General features: G+C 40.3%; 2 protein-coding genes across 2 annotated transcripts; both read right to left on the bottom strand.

Annotated features, from left to right (window-relative positions):
- Positions 1-372: 372 nt before the first annotated feature.
- On the bottom strand, positions 373-7,888 carry LOC139282307 (prostacyclin synthase-like). The gene is made up of 10 exons (XM_070901926.1): positions 7,801-7,888; positions 6,929-7,052; positions 5,903-6,078; positions 5,178-5,321; positions 4,557-4,684; positions 3,709-3,890; positions 1,991-2,126; positions 1,443-1,624; positions 852-1,003; positions 373-678 (listed from the first exon to the last, which is right to left on the bottom strand). The coding sequence occupies exons 1-10, from the start codon at positions 7,866-7,868 to the stop codon at positions 528-530; spliced, it is 1,443 nt and encodes a 480-aa protein (XP_070758027.1). The 5' UTR covers positions 7,869-7,888; the 3' UTR covers positions 373-527.
- Positions 7,889-8,941: 1,053 nt separating this feature from the next.
- On the bottom strand, positions 8,942-19,772 carry thumpd3 (THUMP domain containing 3). Its single transcript, XM_070903000.1, has 10 exons — positions 19,761-19,772; positions 19,029-19,348; positions 18,742-18,819; positions 18,230-18,658; positions 17,163-17,293; positions 14,942-15,011; positions 14,449-14,564; positions 14,230-14,334; positions 13,981-14,104; positions 8,942-9,499 (listed from the first exon to the last, which is right to left on the bottom strand). Exons 2-10 carry the CDS (start codon positions 19,275-19,277, stop codon positions 9,308-9,310), a joined length of 1,494 nt encoding a protein of 497 aa, XP_070759101.1. The 5' UTR covers positions 19,278-19,348; positions 19,761-19,772; the 3' UTR covers positions 8,942-9,307.
- Positions 19,773-20,596: the final 824 nt, after the last annotated feature.

The raw sequence follows: 20,596 nt of genomic DNA, 5'->3' as shown, positions 1-20,596 counted from the left end.
ATGATGTAAACTGACGTGAAATGCTCAAATGTGAGTAGAAATAACAGCGTGTTCTTTGTTGTTCCTTCACGTACCTTACAATCTGTGGTCTATGGTGGATCTGCTCCTGCTAGGGAGGGATCAGTTGCTTTCCAAACGACATGTAAATCTAAACTTTCCACTCAGCTTCACTCTGCAAACAGCAGGGCATGTGTCAGCGTGACAGATGTGTGGCCCGGCTCTGTTTACAGTACAGGAAGCCCCCTCATTGCACTCATGTTCTCTATTTAACATACAGATGCTCCGAAGCTTAACTTTTTCAACTCCTAAAAATCACATGTGAAGAGCATTTTAAACAAAAATCTCAAAGAAATTTGACAACTACGCACAATGTATTATTTAAATTTATTGATAAATAACAAAATAATTGCATACTGTGTAATATAAATATAGAATACAAAAGTACAAAGGGCATATTGACACTATAAACAATGTGCATGTGTTGAAATGTGCATACAAGATATGTTTTCTGCTGGTTTTTCAAAGTCCTAGTGTGCATTCCTGGGTTTATATCGGACAAGCATGTCCCCCTCTGGTTGTAGCATCCCAAATCCATAACGACTGGCATTTACCTCCGGCATCTGAGCATTTGGGTCACACAGCTCCAAATCGTAGTTAGTCAACACCATGTAAACAAACCTGAAGAGCAAACACAGATGAATCATGAAATTAGAACATTCAAGCAGAAATTAAAGTAACATTAATTATTATGAATAATTATTAATTAAGGTAACAAACTCCTCCGGTGTGGAACATTTTGAGGATTTAACCGATTGTCAAGTTATATGATGCACTGATTCTAGGACACTCACTGTCTGATGGTATTGATGGCAAACTGCTTTCCCACACAGCCATTGGTGCCTGCACCCCATGGCATGGTGTAATATTTCAGTCGCCTCCCTCCTTTATAAAAATCTCTCTTCACTGATCCATCTTCATTCAGGAAGCGATCGTACTTATATTTCTGGAAAGGAAACACATTTTATTTTAGGAGACATTAGATGCAATTAGAAAAGGATAGATTTATCTATGAAAATCAACTTTAAACAAACAGTCGAATGTCTGTTTGTTCGTCTAATTTCTGCTGGACAGAGTTTGTTAATGCAGCCTAAGTGCAATGTCCTTCCCACGCCTATTAGCTGTGTTTCTGTTCTCGTGCTCGGCTAATCCCTCAATGGTCAACAGCTCTGGGTTTGACCTCTCACTGGGTAATACCGGGTCAGCTTTGTGTAGGCGTTGTTTCCACCTTACATAAACAACTACACTAATTACACTTAAATCTGCCTCCAACTCGTCCCAAAGACAATTACTACTATTCCTGTTGGCAGCACAGGAAGGTTTTGATTAAGCAAAGAGGTTAGAAACAGGAAAGCCATTATATTTAACAAAACAGGACAACAAACCTGTGGCTCTTGGTAAATCTCAGGGTCCATCTGAGGGCTGTTGAAGGGGAACAAACACACCCTGTCTCCTTTCCTCAGCAGGTACTCTTGGCCATCAGCCATGTGGAGGGTCTTTTCCTGCACTACCTCTCTGGTGATGAAGGGGGCAGCAGTGAGTCTAAGTGTCTCTTCCAAGGCACTATCTGGGAGGGGGCAGAAAGAAATGTTGTTAATAACAGCACAAATATTTCTGCAGTATTTCTCTACTTTTTTTATGGATTTGTAATTAATGTGGTCTTTTTCATACTGTACACCATGCCTATTTGGATTTATACACTCCCAATGTCTTGATTAAATATGTTTTCCATCATTCTTTGGCATACTTGTGGACTATATGTGTACATAATCTGTATTAATCCAGATTTCATTCTCTAGACTACAGTATATGCTGCGTTCTGAAAAAAAAAGTGAATCCATACTTTTGTTTCTACCTCCTCTTTCTGACAATAGCAACAACCTATTGCCAATAAATGTGTCTCTGTTTACACAAGCTGGGATCAAGTCCTCACCAAACACAGGGGTGTTCACAGGTCTGTCCAGTAGAGAGGCCTCTGAGGTTTCCATCTCCCTCCTCACCGCTGTCAGAGCCTCAGGATTTGTCAACAAGTAGCCCAACAGCCAAAACGCAGCAGGACCAACATTACCCTGGAAACAAACAAAGGCTCACATGATGACAATGATAAAGTTGTCTCTCTCACTCTGGCGTTGCATAGTGACAGCGCAGGTGGCTATTTGGTATCATAAAATATGAAAATCACATGACACCCACAGTACTCATGTGTATCTTTTGTTAGAGTTGCAACAAAACACACATTTCAATTAAAGTTCAATTAAATAATAAAAAAAAGCTTAATGAATCTTTTAGTGCTGGCAAGATAAAACAGAATGGCTTCCTCTCATGTGTCTGGGATGAGAGGAGCCATGCTCGGGATAGTCTCACTGCTGGCAAAGCGCAGCGCGGTAATGGTTTACTTAAAAAGGAAAGCCGTTGGAAACCTGAGGTACCCTGCCATCTGCCTGCATCCAAGGGCAGGACATTGAAGCTATTTAGTTTTGCGGCAAACCACAGTGCTGTCTGCCAGGAGTAGACACATAAAATATGCTGAAGATATAACATAGTGAATACATTAGCACAAATCGCCCCTTGAGTCACTGCAAATACACTACAAAGTGAAATGAATGCTTACTTTACAATAAATAAACACTGCTGATGATGGAACTTGTGTATCCATTAAAACATGCGTCACAGGAACATGACATTATGCAAACTTTTGGCAGATGTATCACAGACCTGAGTGTGGGAAGCCTTCATCAGACATGTTTGAGCTTAATAAACAGCTTAGAAACATTGTCTGTGATTACATTACTGTTTAAACTGTTTAAAAAAAATCCTCTGTATGTCCAAGTACATCATGCAAATACATGTTCATTTTCTCTCACTAAAGTTTTAGGGATATTCAAAATGTGACTCAGAGACAACAAAAAGTGACTCAAAACAAACGGTGACAAGTGCAAAAGAAGGATGAGTAAGCAGTCTGCAGGGTAAGGCAAATGTTGAAGTAAATATCTGATTAACGCCTTTGATGCAATACATCCCTCCAGCAGAGTTGTAGGCAAGACTGCATGAGTCAATACAGTTATATATTCCAGTTATATGTGAGTAAGACGTCAAGAGCAGCTCAAACCCCATTCAAGACTGAAACCAATAACCTACTTTTTGTCTTGGAAATGTAGAAATAACAATCATTTTCCTTTCTTCAAAACCTGGTTTTTGACTTATTATACAAATTATTTGTGTTTTCATACAAAGATTCTGTGGGAGAAACTGTGTACTCTAGTGACAGAGAAAAATATCAATAAATCTGCCATTTCTTTTATTTTCACACAAGAAATAGTCATGTCAACATTCAGCCTTTTGAAGTCCAACAACTTCTCTATCTACAATCCTCTATCTTAAGTTCCTGAAGCCCTTTTACAGCTTTGCCACTCAAAGGCAGAATAACTGCTGTGAAAGCAGAGGTGAACAGCGCACTCATGTGCCTTACAAGAGTACTGCACCTCTATGTCTCTATCTCGGCCTTGGAGACATGCGGGACAGAAACAAACTCACAGAGACACAGTGGGATCAAGTTCATCTGTCTGAGCAGGCAACTTGCCTAACATCTAGAGGTGATCACCAATTAAAATTCCCGCTTTGTACACACTTTTCTTCTGAAATCTGACTCACTTGGGTGGCCCAGAGTTGCATCAGCACAGCCTTCCTCTGCGTCTCCTCGTCGGCCCCCTCCTCCTGCAGGAGCCGCCTGTAGGTGTGAAGCCAAGGGCTCGACCCCGAGTCCTCGGTCAGACCTGCTGGAGCCAACAGATCCCACAGTCTCTGCCGAACACTCTGGGCTGTCCTCTTCTCCTCTGTCACACAGATAAACATCACAAAGTAAGTGAGCCGGTGAGTCACACAAACACACAAAACATAAACAGTTGAGCTCAATCAGAATGTCAATGAATGAAACGTCAGATACATAAACAGATATAATTGAGCGCAGGAGGTGTGAGAGGAACATTATGTCAGGTATGACAGGCAGGACTAGAGGAGGTACGCAATAATATTGTAATGGTCTGACTTTGAGGTATGGGTGGACCAGATGCAATTATAAACGATGTTTCTGTAAGGCGTGTGTGGTGACACTGAGGTGAGCTACCAGTGCAGGTTAGATCACACTCTGTGGAGGACTGGGATGATGAATTGTGAACTCTTCAGAAACACTAAAAGGCTCCTAGACATTATGCAAGCAACTGAGTAAGTGAAACTCGCCATGGCAACCACAAAACAAATCTGAGGGAGCATCAATTGATGAAGTCACACCATGTTAGCTGAGACACAGTGACATATGTAAACAGTGAAGAGTCACGTAACGCCCACTCCTGACTCATGGCTGGTAATGCTGATGGTCTATATCCACACTTGATGTACATCCTAAGTGTCAGACATTTTCTTTTGTCATTCATTCCGTCACAGTGCTTTCAGACAACTGCAGGCAGTTTTGAAGCTGTGAGGGGTGTTTTCAGTGTCGCTACCTGGCTTCAGCGTGCCTCTTGCCATTTTGGTTAAGAGACTCTCAAACTTCTTGTACTCCTCGTAGACACTTGAGGGATCGGTGCTGTTGTTGTTCTGTTCTCCTCCAAACAGTGACAGGTACCCCGCCCTGCAGACACAAGGAGAGATTACAAAGTGTGGGAATGTGCGGGACTCTCCGAGGTTGATGAGTAGCAGCCATTTTTTTGTGTTGATGGAAAGATAACCAGCCCACACAGTTTTTCTAACACGAGATCCCCTTTCAACTGGTATTCTTCCACGGGCCCACACACATGCAGCATCTCCTTGTCACAGCAAACATTACTATCATGTACTGTTTCCCATTCCAGATATCCTCTGGCTCTTTTGTTTACTAATGATGCCTCATATCATGAAAGACAGCTACATTTTCATTCACATCCGCTCGGCCAAAATGTTTAACCGGAAAGGTGACCTCCAACTTTTCTTCCTACGTTCGCCTGGCTGTGTTTACAAACAGAGGACCACCGGATTGACTGGCATGTAAACTGTTTAACTGAAGGCCTTTGACTTGAATGCATGCTTCTTTTGACATAGTTGAGTGTGTGTGTGTGTGTGTGTGCAGGAGGAGGAGGATCTCTTACTTGAAGAGTAAGCTGTAAGAAAAGTTGAACAGTCCCTCCTCTTTCCAGTCTTTCTGGTTCTGGGGCATCTCAGCTTTCAGCAAGTCCTGCAGGTGTCTGCTCATGGTGCCGTTGAGGACGGCAAGATTCATACCCAGGAAGTGCCTGTGGACACAAGAGGTCGACAAGATAAGAAAAGGTCAACTGCTGTACCACAGAAGGGAGTCATGTAAATCATGCTACTCTGATGGATGGTGTTGTGAAAACTGTGTAACACATATTTAAAGCTATCTGTTGACTTTGCTGCCCTACCTATTTTCCCCGAAGTAATACAAAACAGGTTTTACATTTAGTAAATGTGGGTGAAGTGGTAACTTGAGCAAAGAAAGGAGGGGAAAGCTGCTTGCTCATATGCCTCAGATGCAACCTGAAGAAGGCACTATGCCCAAACATCAATCTTCTAAACCTTTCTTGGACGTGTGCCTGCCAGCCACTGTATCTCATTGGAATTTTCTTTTACTTCTACAAGATAAACAAAAACTGTGCAGATGACATTTGAGCAATAACAAAACAAGAAGCCCTAAAAATAGATTTCCAGAAATGGAAAGAGAAATATCCACCGCGATACTATTCCTGGACGAACCTTCCGCAAACACATTTCACTTCTACATTAATATGAAATGAAATTGAAAATATAAACATACAAGCTTTCAGTTTGGAGTTTAAAATAATAATAAGGACATTACTTTTTCATCATTGCTTTGGCTTTAGCCGGCTGGTGATGTGGGAGCTGCAGGTTGAAGATCCTCTCCATGAGCACCTGTGCATAGCGTGTGAAGTCCAGGGAGTCCGAGTCGTTGATGACCGTGTCGTACGAGTGCGGGTCCAGCAGCACCGTCACATAACGTCCGGCAGCACGCACCTGTATATTATCATCAGCACAACATGTTTGAGATACAGGTAAACAGTAATGCAGTCAATTCTTCAAAACTTTAACTGTTTTATAAAAAGCAGTGAACACAGTAATAAACACTAAATATGTATAACATCTTATATCACAAGACTTTGAAGTACTATTTTGAAGTTTGTAAACAAACAAATTCACCACAGTTTATTCGATTTCTTATGAAGTGCAGTATTCCTTAAATCTTTTGAATGAATACAAAACTCCAGTTCACATTTCTTGGAAAGCGGTTTGTTCCCACCAATCAAAAAATATGAAACTTGTTTCAGGAAAATCACAGTGATGTAAATCCATGCTGTGTGATGGTATCTGTGACATGCTGTGAAATGAATATGAGCACACAAGATGTATTCTACAGCAACATTTGGAGAGGTAGTAGCACCATTAGCCTCTTCCAGATTAAATTTTATATGATTAAAACAAGCAAAAAATTCTACAACAGGTCTGATTTGAAACTCCCGGCCCTTTATCACGCTTCACAAACAGGACTTGTTACAAACCCTCTAAATTTAGCATCAGAACTGACCACCAAGCAGTCAGTATCATCTATTGTAGATTTGCATCACATAATTAAGTTCAGCAGTTGACAAAACAATGTCACCTCAAGGTCCATTCAGTAGCTGTTCTAGAGCTTTGGACTGTCTCACATTACTGCTCAAATTTCCTTTTTTTCCACTCGAGCAGTTCAAACAACTTTGAAACTAAACTTTTACGCTAATATGGAGAAGAGCCTACAGACTGCTAGATATCTACAGAGGTGAGATTGCTGTGTGAAATGTGCCGTCATCTTTAGGTGTCTTCTACTCACCGTGAAAATGTCGCCATGTTTCCGCTTCATTCGATTCAAGAACTTGGAGGCATCTTTTCCAAATTCAAGTGCGTGGCCTAACCATGGGATAACTCCTTTGTCTAGAGGTGGATCACTCTTGGATCTAAAGAAAAAGTTACAAATAAAAAGTTCAACAGATTTTGTGTTTTGTTTTTTTTCAAATGGTTGCCACTTTTAAGAGGATTATCTGTCTGTTCAACACTTTATCCTTCTGACTGACTGGGGACACTACTGAAGGTACAATACACAACACAGTGATTCATATCCTTTGTTGTCTGCCTCATTGATACAGTATTATTATTTGGTCGTCCAGCTTCTATCAGTGTGCACACAGGGCAGTCTGTGTTTGCACGACTAACCTTTTTATCATGAGATTATGGTCTTAGAGGTAAATGTCAACAGAACAGTTACAGGGACTAGTTTTAAATGATCATTGCATCACAGATTTGTTTTGTATTTGTCTAAAATGAAAACAAAAAGCAGTGAGGTGTAGAGATTTCCTATAGGGAGATTTCTACATTTAACACTGTTGTAGTTTAACCACATTCTTTAGACTGGAGTAAGAACAATCTATTGAACTAAGGAAATAAATGGATTTGCTAATTTGTACATTTGGTAATTCAAAAGCGTGGTGAGTCCTTTATTATTATTTTCACCAGTGTTATTTTTGATAAACTGAAGTCAAGCGTCAAATAGATTTTCAACCAGCCACGAATTTACATCGACAATAAAAAGTAATTAAACGGTTCATCAGTGTCAGTGTCAAAAAGAAACTTCGCCTTGTTGCAGGCAAATATTACAGTATTTACAGTAAGTGTGTAGGACAATACAAGCGAATCAGAGTGACTTACCTCGATCTGTGTGTGAGAATAAAATAAAGCAGAACAGCTTGCACAAGCAGAAATATGGTCCAGATCATCTCGTGTGTTTACCTCCTCGCTCCGCAGTCACTGGAGTAACTTCAGCCCTCACGTGGCCTTTTATGAGCTCTCCTCACCCAGTTACGTCACCGTGTCGCCATTCATAACATCCACAGGGTGCTCATTGTTACTACAAAACCTCCTGCGCTCACGTACGTTATGCCTGTCATCGTGAGTAACCTGCGACCCAGTGATTGACAAGGAAACAACACGGTATTAATGCCGCGGCCATTAACGCGCGTTTAACAGGCGGTTCGTTTATTCCTGGTTATTTATAGTAGGCTGGTAGGTGGTGACCTAGAAAAAGGCAAAACAAAAAAGACATTTATAGTCATTATTCTTAAATTGGGTAAAAACGTTATTTGTACCGCATTTATATCAGCCTGCCTGAAGAAAGCTCAAACTACTTAAAAAATACAATTAATATCGCTTAAAGTGCATAAGCTAAAACCTGTACTTGTGACCTGTAGTTCATTTCATACCATCAAGACGCGAATTAAATCTACATCAAGTTCATCGACTTGTTTTTCTTTTTGTATCGTTTCCTTTTTTCCATTAGCTTCAGTAACGGGGAGAATTGCTAAATAAATATGCTGTATTTTCCCCTTGTTTGGGAATACCCCTTCAGCGTTTATGTATCACTTTATGAAAGACTACAAGGGAAGCTTAATCCCGCATGCAAATGATCACGCACACCTTATCCTTTAACCGTCACTCACTGAGTCACACACACACACTTCCTTTTTGACTTGATATCAGCTGATATTAACTTCATGTGTCCCCAACTGTTGCGTGCTGAGGTCAGCACGTTCAATAAGGAAGAAATGAAGGAAAAAGCACACCTGATCTGATGTGTCTCACAGGTACATGGAGGGGGAGGAGGGGAAAGCCACAGAGTATGTACTGTCTTTGCCTCATATTCCTCAAAATATTCCTTAAAATATATGAAAACATTTTGAGTTACAGCTTCCCCTTCTACTCAGGTTAGCCTCTTTGTCTCTGACAGACAACTTGTCTTAATACTGGGCAACTGTAATGCTTTAAGTGATGAATATTAACAGCGGCTGGCGTTTTGTTTGAATCTTTATTAATCAGAACAAATGGCAATGTGCAGCTCCAGTGAAGTGGACACAGCGGGTCTGAGATGTGCAATGAAACGACCTTCGGCAGGTTTCTGAACAGCAACATGACAAATGAACCGTGTGACGGTGTGAGAAGCACTGAACTGCTGCTGAACATGAAAACAGCTTTTCTCTTTCCAGTTTAGCCATTTATCACTTTAAACCAAATGAGAAATACAAAATGTATACACTAAAACTTGCTTGGCACGCTTGACCAGAGAACCTGAATCAATAAAAAAAAAGTTTAAGAGAATATAAATAATGTAAATCCTACATTGCCTCAAACATAAATCCAGAACCTAAACCCAGGATGTGAATTAAGAGAGCTCCTTGTCCTCCTTCTCGTCCCCCTGTGTGTTAACCGCTCCTCGTGATTCGTAGACGTCCTCCGGAGTTTGGCCAAACACGGCCCCGGTTCGCTTGAGGAGGTAGACTCCAGCATGTAAACCCCCGACGTTCACCCAAACAGTGTGCAGCTTCCTCCACAGTCCCCCCATCCTCGAGATAGCCTGGGGACGCAATAAATCTTGTGAGGACAAACTAACATATGAGACATTTGTTTTGTGTAAAACAAGGTCTCTGCTTAGACAAATACAGCTGGTAATGGCCTTTTTCCATGATGCAGAGACTGAGCCAAGTTAAACCTGTATCTCTCTAACTGTGGAAGGATTATTAAGAGATTATTTCAGGATAAATTGATTCTGCACGCAAGCTTTTAAGCACAAGGACCACATTAGGTTGTTTAAACTTGACGGAGAGCTGCATAAACATAAAAAAAACACTGGCATTTATGGATTGTAGAAGGGGAAATCACACCAGTAACACTGGCCTTTTCCATTTTACAACATAACACAACTTTACTATACAATAATAATAGTACAATAAAGTTTCAACACACTTGGGAAATTCCATGTACCATCAAGGTCAATAGTAAACCAAGTCGTTGACCAATGACCCCATTCTGAGGTCCAAAATCTTCACAGCACCGCCAGTTAAGTTTTCCTGCTCACAAGTCCATTTGAGACTGTATCACAACTGTATCAACACATCAGTATCCATCACAACAAGAAGTGACTTCACCTCAGAAGGCACTGATATATATCTATATCTATATATATATATAGACATATATATATATATATATCTATATAAATATATAGATATACACTACCGTTCAAAAGTTTGGGGTCACTTAGAAATTTCCTTATTTTTGAAAGAAAAGCACTGTTTTTTTCAATGAAGATAACTTTAAACTAATCAGAAATACACTCTATACATTGCTAATGTGGTAAATGACTATTCTAGCTGCAAATGCCTGGTTTTTGGTGTAATATCTACATAGGTGTATAGAGGCCCATTTCCAGCAACTATCACTCCAGTGTTCTAATGGTTCAATGTGTTTGCTCATTGCGTCAGAAGGCTAATGGATGATTAGAAAACCCTTGTGCAATCATGTTAGCACAGCTGAAAACAGTTTAGCTGGTTAGAGAAGCTATAAAACTGACCTTCCTTTGAGCAGGTTGAGTATCTGGAGCATCACATTTGTGGGGTCGATTAAACGCTCAAAATGGCCAGAAAAAGAGAACTTTCATGTGAAACTCGACAGTCTATTCTTGTTCTTAGAAATGAAGGCTATTCCATGCGAGAAATTGCCAAGAAACTGAAGATTTCCTACAACGGTGTGTACTACTCCCTTCAGAGAACAGCACAAACAGGCTCTAACCAGAGTAGAAAGAGAAGTGGGAGGCCTCGCTGCACAACTGAGCAAGAAGATAAGTACATTAGAGTCTCTAGTTTGAGAAATAGACGCCTCACAGGTCCTAAACTGGTAGCTTCATTAAATAGTACCCGCAAAACGCCAGTGTCAACATCTACAGTGAAGAGGCGACTCCGGGATGCTGGCCTTCAGGGCAGAGTGGCAAAGAAAAAGCCATATCTGAGACTGGCCAATAAAAGAAAAAGATTAATATGGGCAAAAGAACACAGACATTGGACAGAGGAAGATTGGAAAAAAGTGTTATGGACGGACGAATCGAAGTTTGAGGTGTTTGGATCACACAGAAGAACATTTGTGAGACGCAGAACAACTGAAAAGATGCTGGAAGAGTGCCTGACGCCATCTGTCAAGCAAGGTGGGGGTAACGTGATGGTCTGGGGTTGCTTTGGTGCTGGTAAGGTGGGAGATTTGTTCAGGGTAAAAGGGATTTTGAATAAGGAAGGCTATCACTCCATTTTGCAACGCCATGCCATGCCCTGTGGACAGTGCTTGATTGGAGCCAATTTCATCCTACAACAGGACAATGACCCAAAGCACACCTCCAAATTGTGCAAGAACTATTTAGAGAAGAAGCAGGCAGCTGGTATTCTATCTGTAATGGAGTGGCCAGCGCAGTCACCAGATCTAAACCCCATTGAGCTGTTGTGGGAGCAGCTTGACCGTATGGTACGCAAGAAGTGCCCATCCAGCCAATCCAACTTGTGGGAGGGGCTTCTAGAAGCGTGGGGTGAAATTTCTCCAGATTACCTCAACAAATTAACAGCTAGAATGCCAAAGGTCTGCAATGCTGTAATTGCTGCAAATGGAGGATTCTTTGACGAAAGCAAAGTTTGAAGGAAAAAATTATTATTTCAAATACAAATCATTATTTCTAACCTTCTCAATGTCTTGACTATATTTTCTATTCATTTTACAACTCATGGTGGTAAATAAAAGTGTGACTTTTCATGGAAAACACAAAATTGTCTGGGTGACCCCAAACTTTTGAACGGTAGTGTATATATTAACATACTGTCAAATCTCATCGAAACTCATTATGCTACAGAGTTTATTCTCCAGTAGTTGTTTTAACTATCATTTAATTTCATTGGTTACACTTTCTGACCATTTTACGCAGCCCTTTGTAACATGTTTTCAAAAGTGTTATTATTTTGAAGTGCAGATACACACAATACATGGACCGGTCGTCGGTCTGTCGGCCCACCACGTTGGTCCAGAATGAAATATCTAAACAACTACTTTGTTAGATGGACTGCCACCTTCATAGTTCCCAGAGCATGAATCTTAATGACTGAATTTTCCTCTAGTGGCTAATGTGAAATGATGCCACGTTACACAATATGGTCAGTGTGCGTTGCACTTTGGAGTTTAGGCTATTCTCAGGTCCAGTTGAAGCAACGACTGAAGAATGTGGCTTTTGTTCATTTAATTCTACTGTGCTCAAAGGACAGCACACATTTTGGCTTCCACTATTTCATCTATTTAGACTGTGGTGACTTCCAGCCCTGTTGGTGTTTGTAACTGAAATTTCTTTCAAAATCCTTTGGGCTTCTGTTTGAACAGAAATATAAAGTAGCACTCAGCAAAAATGTGAAAGCCAATTTGTTATTAAAAACAACAGTTGGTGAGGCTTCTGAGATGGCCACTGCTGGCTAGGAACTAAACAACTTTATGTAAATGCTTTATTTTTTCAAATGGTGTCCAAGCTTCGCTGCTGGAGCCCCATTGTTTTTGTTCTCATTATTCTTTCTTCTTTTTCGCTACTTAAAGTGTTTGTGCAGCAAAAACAGTGAGACCAAAAAATTGGCAGGTGGGTTGCCAATTCCACCCACTACTCAGGCACGTAAAATGACACTCATTGACCTCAAAGTGGTGATGTAACAATCAAGTTTACATTTTCACAATAATCTCGAAAACGGCTTGGCTTAAAGTGAAAACTCTTTCATCATTTTAATCTTCAAGTCATCTGCATCTTTGCGCCACTTGTCTTCTGCTCTAAAATGTCTAAACATTTTCCCAAAATCCTATTTTCAAAAACTGGTCAGAAACTTTGTCAGGTTCATCTACGGACTTTGCTGATCTAAAGTCAATCCGTTTCAATTATACAAGCCAATCAGGTTTTATTAAAAGTAGCAACAAAGCATGAAGTGATGACCACAATAAATTATTTTTAAAAAAATCAAGAGGTTTGCGTCAATTAAATATGAAACAAGCCTCCAAATGCTCGTGATCTGCTTGGACCCTGATCATTATCGATTGTGGCTATATTTAGAATGACTTCCATGGCAACAGGTTGTATATTTGTACACACAGGGCACTATTTAGTTAAATCTTGACACACCTCCACCTCAAGCTCAGCTGAGGTGTGGAAAAAGCAGAACCAAGGGTGGGGATACAAACTAATACAATTGTCCTCAAGTGGAACATTGTAGTTACTTTGTGTATTGTCCAACTGTAACAGGAACACCTGCACACATATGACGGAGCATCAGAGGGCGTGCAGGTTGCAGGTTGCACCCGGGCCCTCATGAGCAGTTAAGGATAATTACAACAATGATTTTCTGAGCAGGTGCATCTCCCTGTTCCCACCACAGCGTAAATTAATAAAATTTTTGTACCACAATACCTATTATTATTACCATGGCTTAGGTACAAAGGTTGCATACTTCACTGATTAAAAGCAACTCCTAGCGGTCATGTTACGCAGGTGCATATTGCAAAAACTGTCTGAGGAGCAATCCTGTTTGTCCAAATGTGTTTCTAAACTCAAGAAACTGGATTATTTTTTGTTTCTGCATCATTGACAACAAGGCACCACAGTGCAGCTCGCGACAACATGAGGTGTGTTGCCTCTGTGTTTCTTGATTCACCAGCTTACACGTCTGTGTGTTGTCTAACATAGCTTTAAGAATTTATCACCGGTCGTTGCCCCATTTGTTTATTGGCGTGAGTTAGCCGCTTTATGAACGATAAGACAGTTGTTGTTTCCCTAATAAGCAGTCTGTTGTGTGCATATGCTGCCAACAAGAGCATGTCTGGATTAATATTTATACGAACAACAGCTATTGTAGGATGAATTGTTATCAGGAAGATGGTGGCAAGACAGGACTTGCACTGCGACAAAAGTTGTCATGTAATGGTATCATATTTTCCTGGTAACATTTTGTAATATCTCAGCTGAATTCCTGTCATGTGCATGGCCATTACGGTTACCTTGGAAAAGCATTTCTTGTCCTGCGTCAACAAGACAGCCTTTCCTGAGCCTGGTCTGCATACACGGGCCATCTCTCTCAGACAGGAGGGGTAAAGGTCCCAGTTCTTCTTCCTGGAGCCCATCCTTCAAGAAAACAAATGAACTATTTTACACGTCAGGGTTGAATGAAAATGCGGAAAGATAAATCCACTGGTTCAGTATAATTTCAACATAGTATTTAATCAACCATGTACTGTGCACCACTGTACCTCTTTCCAAAGGGCATGTCCGTGATGATTATGTCAACAGAGCTGGTCCTTATTGGTAAATTGCACAGATCCCAACGCACTGTGTCAATGGGCAGATCAGATGCACTGTTTGAAAAGATCCAAAAAAAGGATTTTAAGTCATTATGATAACCATCAACTACACAAAATTGTATATTAAAACTACCTCCTCATGAGATGTTCAGCTGTCCACCCTCTCACCTGCCCTTGATTGCCCTCCGCTTCTGGATGTGACATATATTATTGACTGTGCGGTTAACTGCCATATCATAGTTGTCACCGGCTATGTAGAATGAGCTGTTAAATTCAATGGCCCCCTGGAGAAGAAAAACATTATATAACATTATAACATAACATTTGATATTATCGACAGCCCTCCTACTCAGAGATTGTGAGAACAGGCTGTAAAAACACTGCTGCTTCAAATGACATGTTGACTAAGGAAATGTTTTTACTTTCCGATGGTGTTAAGAAGCGGCCAGATGGGGAAGCAAAGCCAAGCTAAGCAGGCCTGATTACAGATAAAAGATGATGAGGGATAAGCAAGCATACATTTTCTTTATTAGCACTTTAGTTTATTAGCACTTAATTAGTACTGTATTTATTCTTTCCACTTTATGTTTTCTTCTTCTAAGCAAAACTTGCAAACATATTGTTAGAATATTGTAGCTTAGGCACAGAAGTTATGTCTCACCTCCAACGGTATTGCTCCTGTCCCGCACATTGGATCAAGTATTATATCAGATGCCTGAGGTTTGCACAGCCTGTCAACAGAACATAGAGTATGAATATAACACCAATGCAACATGCAAGGTTTTATTATCATATGAACTCTTTTTATACATGTCAATATATAGCATCCACCAATTCTGTTGTTCTTCTCCTCAGATGCCCCCAACATATTCCTGACCCCGTCATCGCAACCGAGAAAAATACAAAAACCTTCCTGAATGACTGCTGCTCTATCTCATTAGACCACTTCCTACCAGATTTACATAGCACATACATATCTACTGTACAGTAATGCCGTCTTAAAACTAGAATATTTGTTATAAATTGTTATAATTTCTAATAACTGACTTTTACTGCATCATCGTCATTAACAGCATCCCAAATCTACACCAGCAGAGACAGTTTTGACTTGCCAGAACACTGAACATGACTCTCATAAACACAATGAGGTTCAATTACTGAACAATACTCCCCTACAGCCTTTTACATTACGCCCAACTTCCATTATTGAACCATTATTTACATCTGATGCATCCGTCACTTCAAACATTACTGTGTGCCTGTCACTAAATTAAGAACCAATTAGAATTGCAACGAGTACAATTGAACAATTGAACGTGAAATACTTGAATATTATCAAAGTCAAAGTGCGATTATTAGCACTGCATTACATTGTTGTGATTTCTATATATTTGCGTAGCTCTCTTTGTACTTTGTATTTGAAAAGCAAACAAAAAATGTTTTGTTTCACAAAGTACCTTTGTAACTGCTAGATAAGTGCAAAGACACTGAAACGTGAAACATATAATCATAAAAGTTTTTGGATCATATACTGAATGAACCTCTACATAAAAAATTATTTACTTTTGGAAATTCTAACTGCAGCATGACCTGATAACAGCACTTTGAGATGACGTTTTCAGCTCGGCACAGATAGTGCTGGACTAGCGTACAGTGTGACTAAATGGACTATCAAAGTTATGACTCTTAAGTATCCAGGCTAATTGCCTCTGTTATACAAACTACAAACCATTGTCTTCCATGAAATTACAAAGGGCTTTGAAATTGGTTAATGATCTCTGCCCACTACGGTCTCCAATTCAACATCAGCACTGTGAGCAAACCTTGTCATCAGTAGTCAAATTACCATTATATCATTCTCAACATCTAAACAGAAAAATACCAAGAAAGCATTCTTGATAAGGTGCACAGATCATCACCTCTGTGTGAGAGGTTTACTAAATCCTTCAGAGAAACATCAAAATCTGCATTATAACTCATCACTAAATGTTAATTTACGTGCTTATCTTCATGGAAAATGTTACTTAGCAGAGCTGTTACTTGTCTATTTTGTGACGCTGAAAATAAACACTAAGGTGTGACTTAGCTGATTTATCTCAACAGAGAAGAGTTGTTCTTGGCTAGTGTGATGGTACTGGAAATGCCTGTACTCAGTCAGGGCAGGCATGATTACCTCACTGTCAACTTAGTTATGACTACTTTCAGATGGAAGTATTGTGGTTCAGCCCCACCCATGTGTGTTGGAAATATTCCTTTACGAAAGATCAGTGCAAACGTATTGATCCTTTCATTCTCTCTGTCATTTGGCCAACTTTGCTTTGCGTAAGTACACAGAAACACATAGTTCTCTAGCTTATGGAGCCTAGTTCAGGTTACGGCTGAGGAGAATTTACTGTGCGTGTGTCTTGCACCTTTTTCATCAGGTGCGTCTATTTGCGTGAGTGGGAGTAGATAAATGAATTCTTCTTCTGTGAGCTGAGAGTCTTCGGTTGCATCTTGGCAGTATTTTAGTCACCAACTCTTCCTCCTTCCCCTGTAACCTTGGTAGCTGTCTAAGGTCATCACGAGTGTCATTATGACGGCAGATCTAAAGTTGACTTTATATATATATATATATATATATATATATAAAATATGTGTAAAAACCTGATACATTCGAAAACAAAGGCTGACAATAAGGCACGCATACACAGTCCACATTCATTAAATAAAAGCTGTACACAAACATCTGCTCTGACTTTTACAGACAAGAGCAGATGACAAAACTTACGTCACATGGACCCTTGTGGCTACGCAGAGCCAGAAAATATCATTTGAGCGTAACAGCGTGATGTCGTCAGGATGACATGGTGTACCTGGTGAACACAGTGTTACAGAATTACCTGAGCATGCCATAGCACAAGGTAGACCGCAGAGTAGTGGGTCCAAAGTGACTGATGTTTCTCCTGTGAAGACTCTCTTCTGTGAGTGCGATGCCGATCACCATCTCTTCTTTGTGTATGTTTAGTAAAATCTGCAGCACAGAAACATACAGTACATGATTGGAAATCAATTATCAGTGTAACCATGCATATGTTCGTATGTTTTATGAAGCTGAAACAAATTGCCAGAAAATGAATTGCCAACTATCTCAATTTGGATTTTTTATTTTCCAAGCAAAAATGACAAATATACTCTGGTTCCAGCTTCTAAAATGTGACGATTTGCTGCTTTTCTTTGTCATATATGACAGTAAATTGAATATCTTTGGGTTTTGGGTTGTTGCTTGGATGAAAACAAGCAGTTAGAAAACAACACCATGGGCTTTAAAAAACTTGTGATGGCCATTGTTCCCTACTTTTTGACATTTCATAGACTAAATGAGTAACTGATTAACTGAGAAACTTATCTGCAGGCTAATCAATAATTAAAATAACAGTCAGTGCGTTAGTTAGTAGTTTTTCTAGTCTATTATCTTTAGTGCACTGAAAAATGAAACAAGCACAAAGCAAACACATAAAGGGCAATTTACTAATCATTTCACCATGCAGCTATAAAACGGAATTTAGTCTGCAGGCAAACGGTTTTAGTAGTCATACAACACACATCTGGCAACTGCTACCAAGCAGTAAAATACTTTGAGAGAATCCGACAAACTGTAGAGGGCCACAGATCTTTATCACCGTGTGAAAACCTAAATTTCACACAAAACCTAAACCTAATTTGAGAAACATGCATCTCCATCATTTGATACAATGCTGGCGACTTGTCACATAAAGCAAACAGCTTATCTTTATGGAAAATGTTACTTAATTGAGTTGTTATTTTTTCTTTTGTTGCTCATTAAACTAAACATTAGGTTATTATGCCTTGCAAATTTATCTTAAAAATTGCGTAACAGGGAGAGTTTGTTTTGGCTAGTGCAATGGTATTCAGTTTGCGTCAGTTCAGTCTGAACAAGCATGCCTACCTCTATGTCAAACTTTGTCATGTCTGCTTTCCACTGGAAGAATTCTTGCACGGCCCCACCAAAGTCTCTGGCTGCCTCATTAGAGGAAAAGCTGTGTTTGTCACCGGCCCTGTTGCACGTCACACGAAACTTGATGAGTTTGGCCTCGGGTGCTGCCTCCTCCGAGTCCTGCGTGCTGGACTCCAGGTCAGGCGTGCTCTCCGCCTCCGCCTGGCTTTCAGCAACAGGCGCCGCTTGAGGTAGCTCCTGCTGCTCAGCGTCAGCCACAGCTGCATCAGTGGCCTCACTATTAGGTTTTACTTTGGTGCCATTTCCTCCTTTCCGGTAGCCTTTCTTCTTTTTCAAGGTGCCATTTAGTTTCCAAACCTCTAAGGCATTAGTCCAGGGGAGTTTGGAGGCAAGCTGCTGCATTTCCATCAATGTCTCCTCCTGTACAAAACACAGTGTTTATTACCCTGACGATAATACACTTAACATCAGAACAGAGCAGAATAAAGATAGCTGAAAGTTACCTTTGATTCTTTGAACTGGTAATGATCATATTCCTCTACCACAACAAACAGGTTGTCCACAGACTTCAGAAGATGAACCTACAGTGGGGATATCAATGAAGCGACAGAAAGACAGGATTTAGGTTCACTGTACACTTTTTTTCACCTGGCTGTTCCATCATATTACCACAGGGCTCCATATAAACAGCTATTACCATTCAACATGAATGCTTCTGTGCCTCCAATTCAATGTGACAGTGAGAAACTTCTTGGAAGAACAAGGCATGCATTGGCTCCAAGTTTCATACCTGGAAAAGCTTGTCAGTGGTAATTGGGAAGTATATACGACCACGGTCTCTGCTGATACGTGCGTCAACCCCGATTTTCTCCTGAACCTCTTCTGCTGCTGTGTGCTCAAACCCTGTGGGCACGGTGGCTCCAATGGTGACGGTGATGATGTCCCCAGTGGTGGCGTCGTCATTCTCAGTGGAGGAAGAGGTGGATGGTTCCACGGTGTTAGGGCCCGGCTCTGCAGCACCATCTTCCTGGGAGGACATGCTGACGCAGAGGTATAACTGGATGATATGTGTCACAGCTGGTGGCTAGCTCAGCGGCTCACATGTAACACCTGGAGGGAGGGAGAGAGAGAGAGAGAGAGAGAGAGGTGTTCAAATTGGGAATGCTGCATATTCAAGCATAAAGAGTGAATGGGAATCAAGTATTTTAAATAACTATTGAGTGCTGTCATGTTGTCAAAAGGTAGCATGAAATGCTGTTTCTTTGAACACTGTGAATAAACCTGTTACGTTACTGCTGAAGAGGCAACGTACTAAGCCAGGCTAACGTTAGCTTTAAGGAGCTACGGAGTTGTTAAAAATAACACACAAGGTAACGTTGGCGACTAAAACGGCTTTTATATTAAACCGCTGCCACATCATGATGCGTGTTTATGTGATGAGCCCACCGGTTGAACTGTAGAAGCTACTGACAATCGTGTAAGGGTCAGTTGTTTTAAATTTGCTAACTGGAATCAGACCAACCTGTCAGGCACGAGGCGTCGTGTTGTTGCTGCCCGGCAGAAACAACACAAACACTTCCGGCCAAATCCTCCAGAATAAAAGCATCGCTCAAATTGAATCTGGCAAAACTAAAGAATTTGGACAAAGTAAATGTCAAAATACGTCTCAAAGTCAATCATACACTGTGCGAGGGTGGCATTTTGAAAGTAGTGTACAATACCCTCTGTACAATTATTCTTAAGTTTTTATGCACAAACTATATGTCAAAATACAAATACAAAATACATTTTCTTTCTTTCCTTCTTTCTTTCTTTCTTTCTTTCTTTCTTCAAATATCTGTAAATTATTATAGAATAATTATAGAATTCTAATTTGAATATTGTTCAATGTCACAATGTTAATGTGACATTGAACAATATATATTAGTGGGAATGGTGTTTAAAAACCACTTTACATAATTGAAACCATTTTAAAAAAACATTGGTTTTATTTTGAAAGCCATACGCCCAAACAGGAAATGTAATGGGCGCCAGCTGGACTCATCTTGATGTTCTGTCATCTTCACTTTCTACTACTTCCGGCTACATCTTTCCCCATCAGTGATCGACAGAGGGCGCCATGATATAATCGTTTGAGCTGAGTGTGAGAACGCTGAAGAAAACCATTCACCTGACATGAAAACAACAAACAACCAGGAGACGAGTGAGAATGAGAGAGATAAAAGATATACAAGAGACAGCTTACATTCCCTTCTGTAATTATGGGTTGTTATTAATTTTTACCAGTGGTTGTAATTCATTGTATGGACATTGACAGAGATACAACAGTTTCCTGGTATTTCTGTTTGAATTAACTTA

Source organism: Enoplosus armatus, chromosome 3 (genome assembly GCF_043641665.1).
Source record: "Enoplosus armatus isolate fEnoArm2 chromosome 3, fEnoArm2.hap1, whole genome shotgun sequence".
Classification (NCBI taxonomy): Eukaryota; Metazoa; Chordata; class Actinopteri; order Centrarchiformes; family Enoplosidae; genus Enoplosus; species Enoplosus armatus.
This window is presented reverse-complemented; position numbering and strand designations above follow the sequence as displayed.

Coding starts and splice junctions, on each gene's coding strand:
- LOC139282307 (XM_070901926.1), bottom strand. CDS start 7,868: ATGATCTGGACCATATTTCTGCTTGTGCAAGCTGTTCTGCTTTATTTT. Junction 3,891..4,556: donor AAGAGGCACGCTGAAGCCAG/GTAGCGACACTG, acceptor TCTGTGTGACAG/AGGAGAAGAGGACAGCCCAG. Junction 2,127..3,708: donor TGCAACTCTGGGCCACCCAA/GTGAGTCAGATT, acceptor GTTTGTTTCCAG/GGTAATGTTGGTCCTGCTGC.
- thumpd3 (XM_070903000.1), bottom strand. CDS start 19,277: ATGTCCTCCCAGGAAGATGGTGCTGCAGAGCCGGGCCCTAACACCGTG. Junction 15,012..17,162: donor TTGTGCTATGGCATGCTCAG/GTAATTCTGTAA, acceptor TTCTGTTGACAG/GCTGTGCAAACCTCAGGCAT. Junction 14,565..14,941: donor CAGGAGCAATACCGTTGGAG/GTGAGACATAAC, acceptor TTTCTTCTCCAG/GGGGCCATTGAATTTAACAG.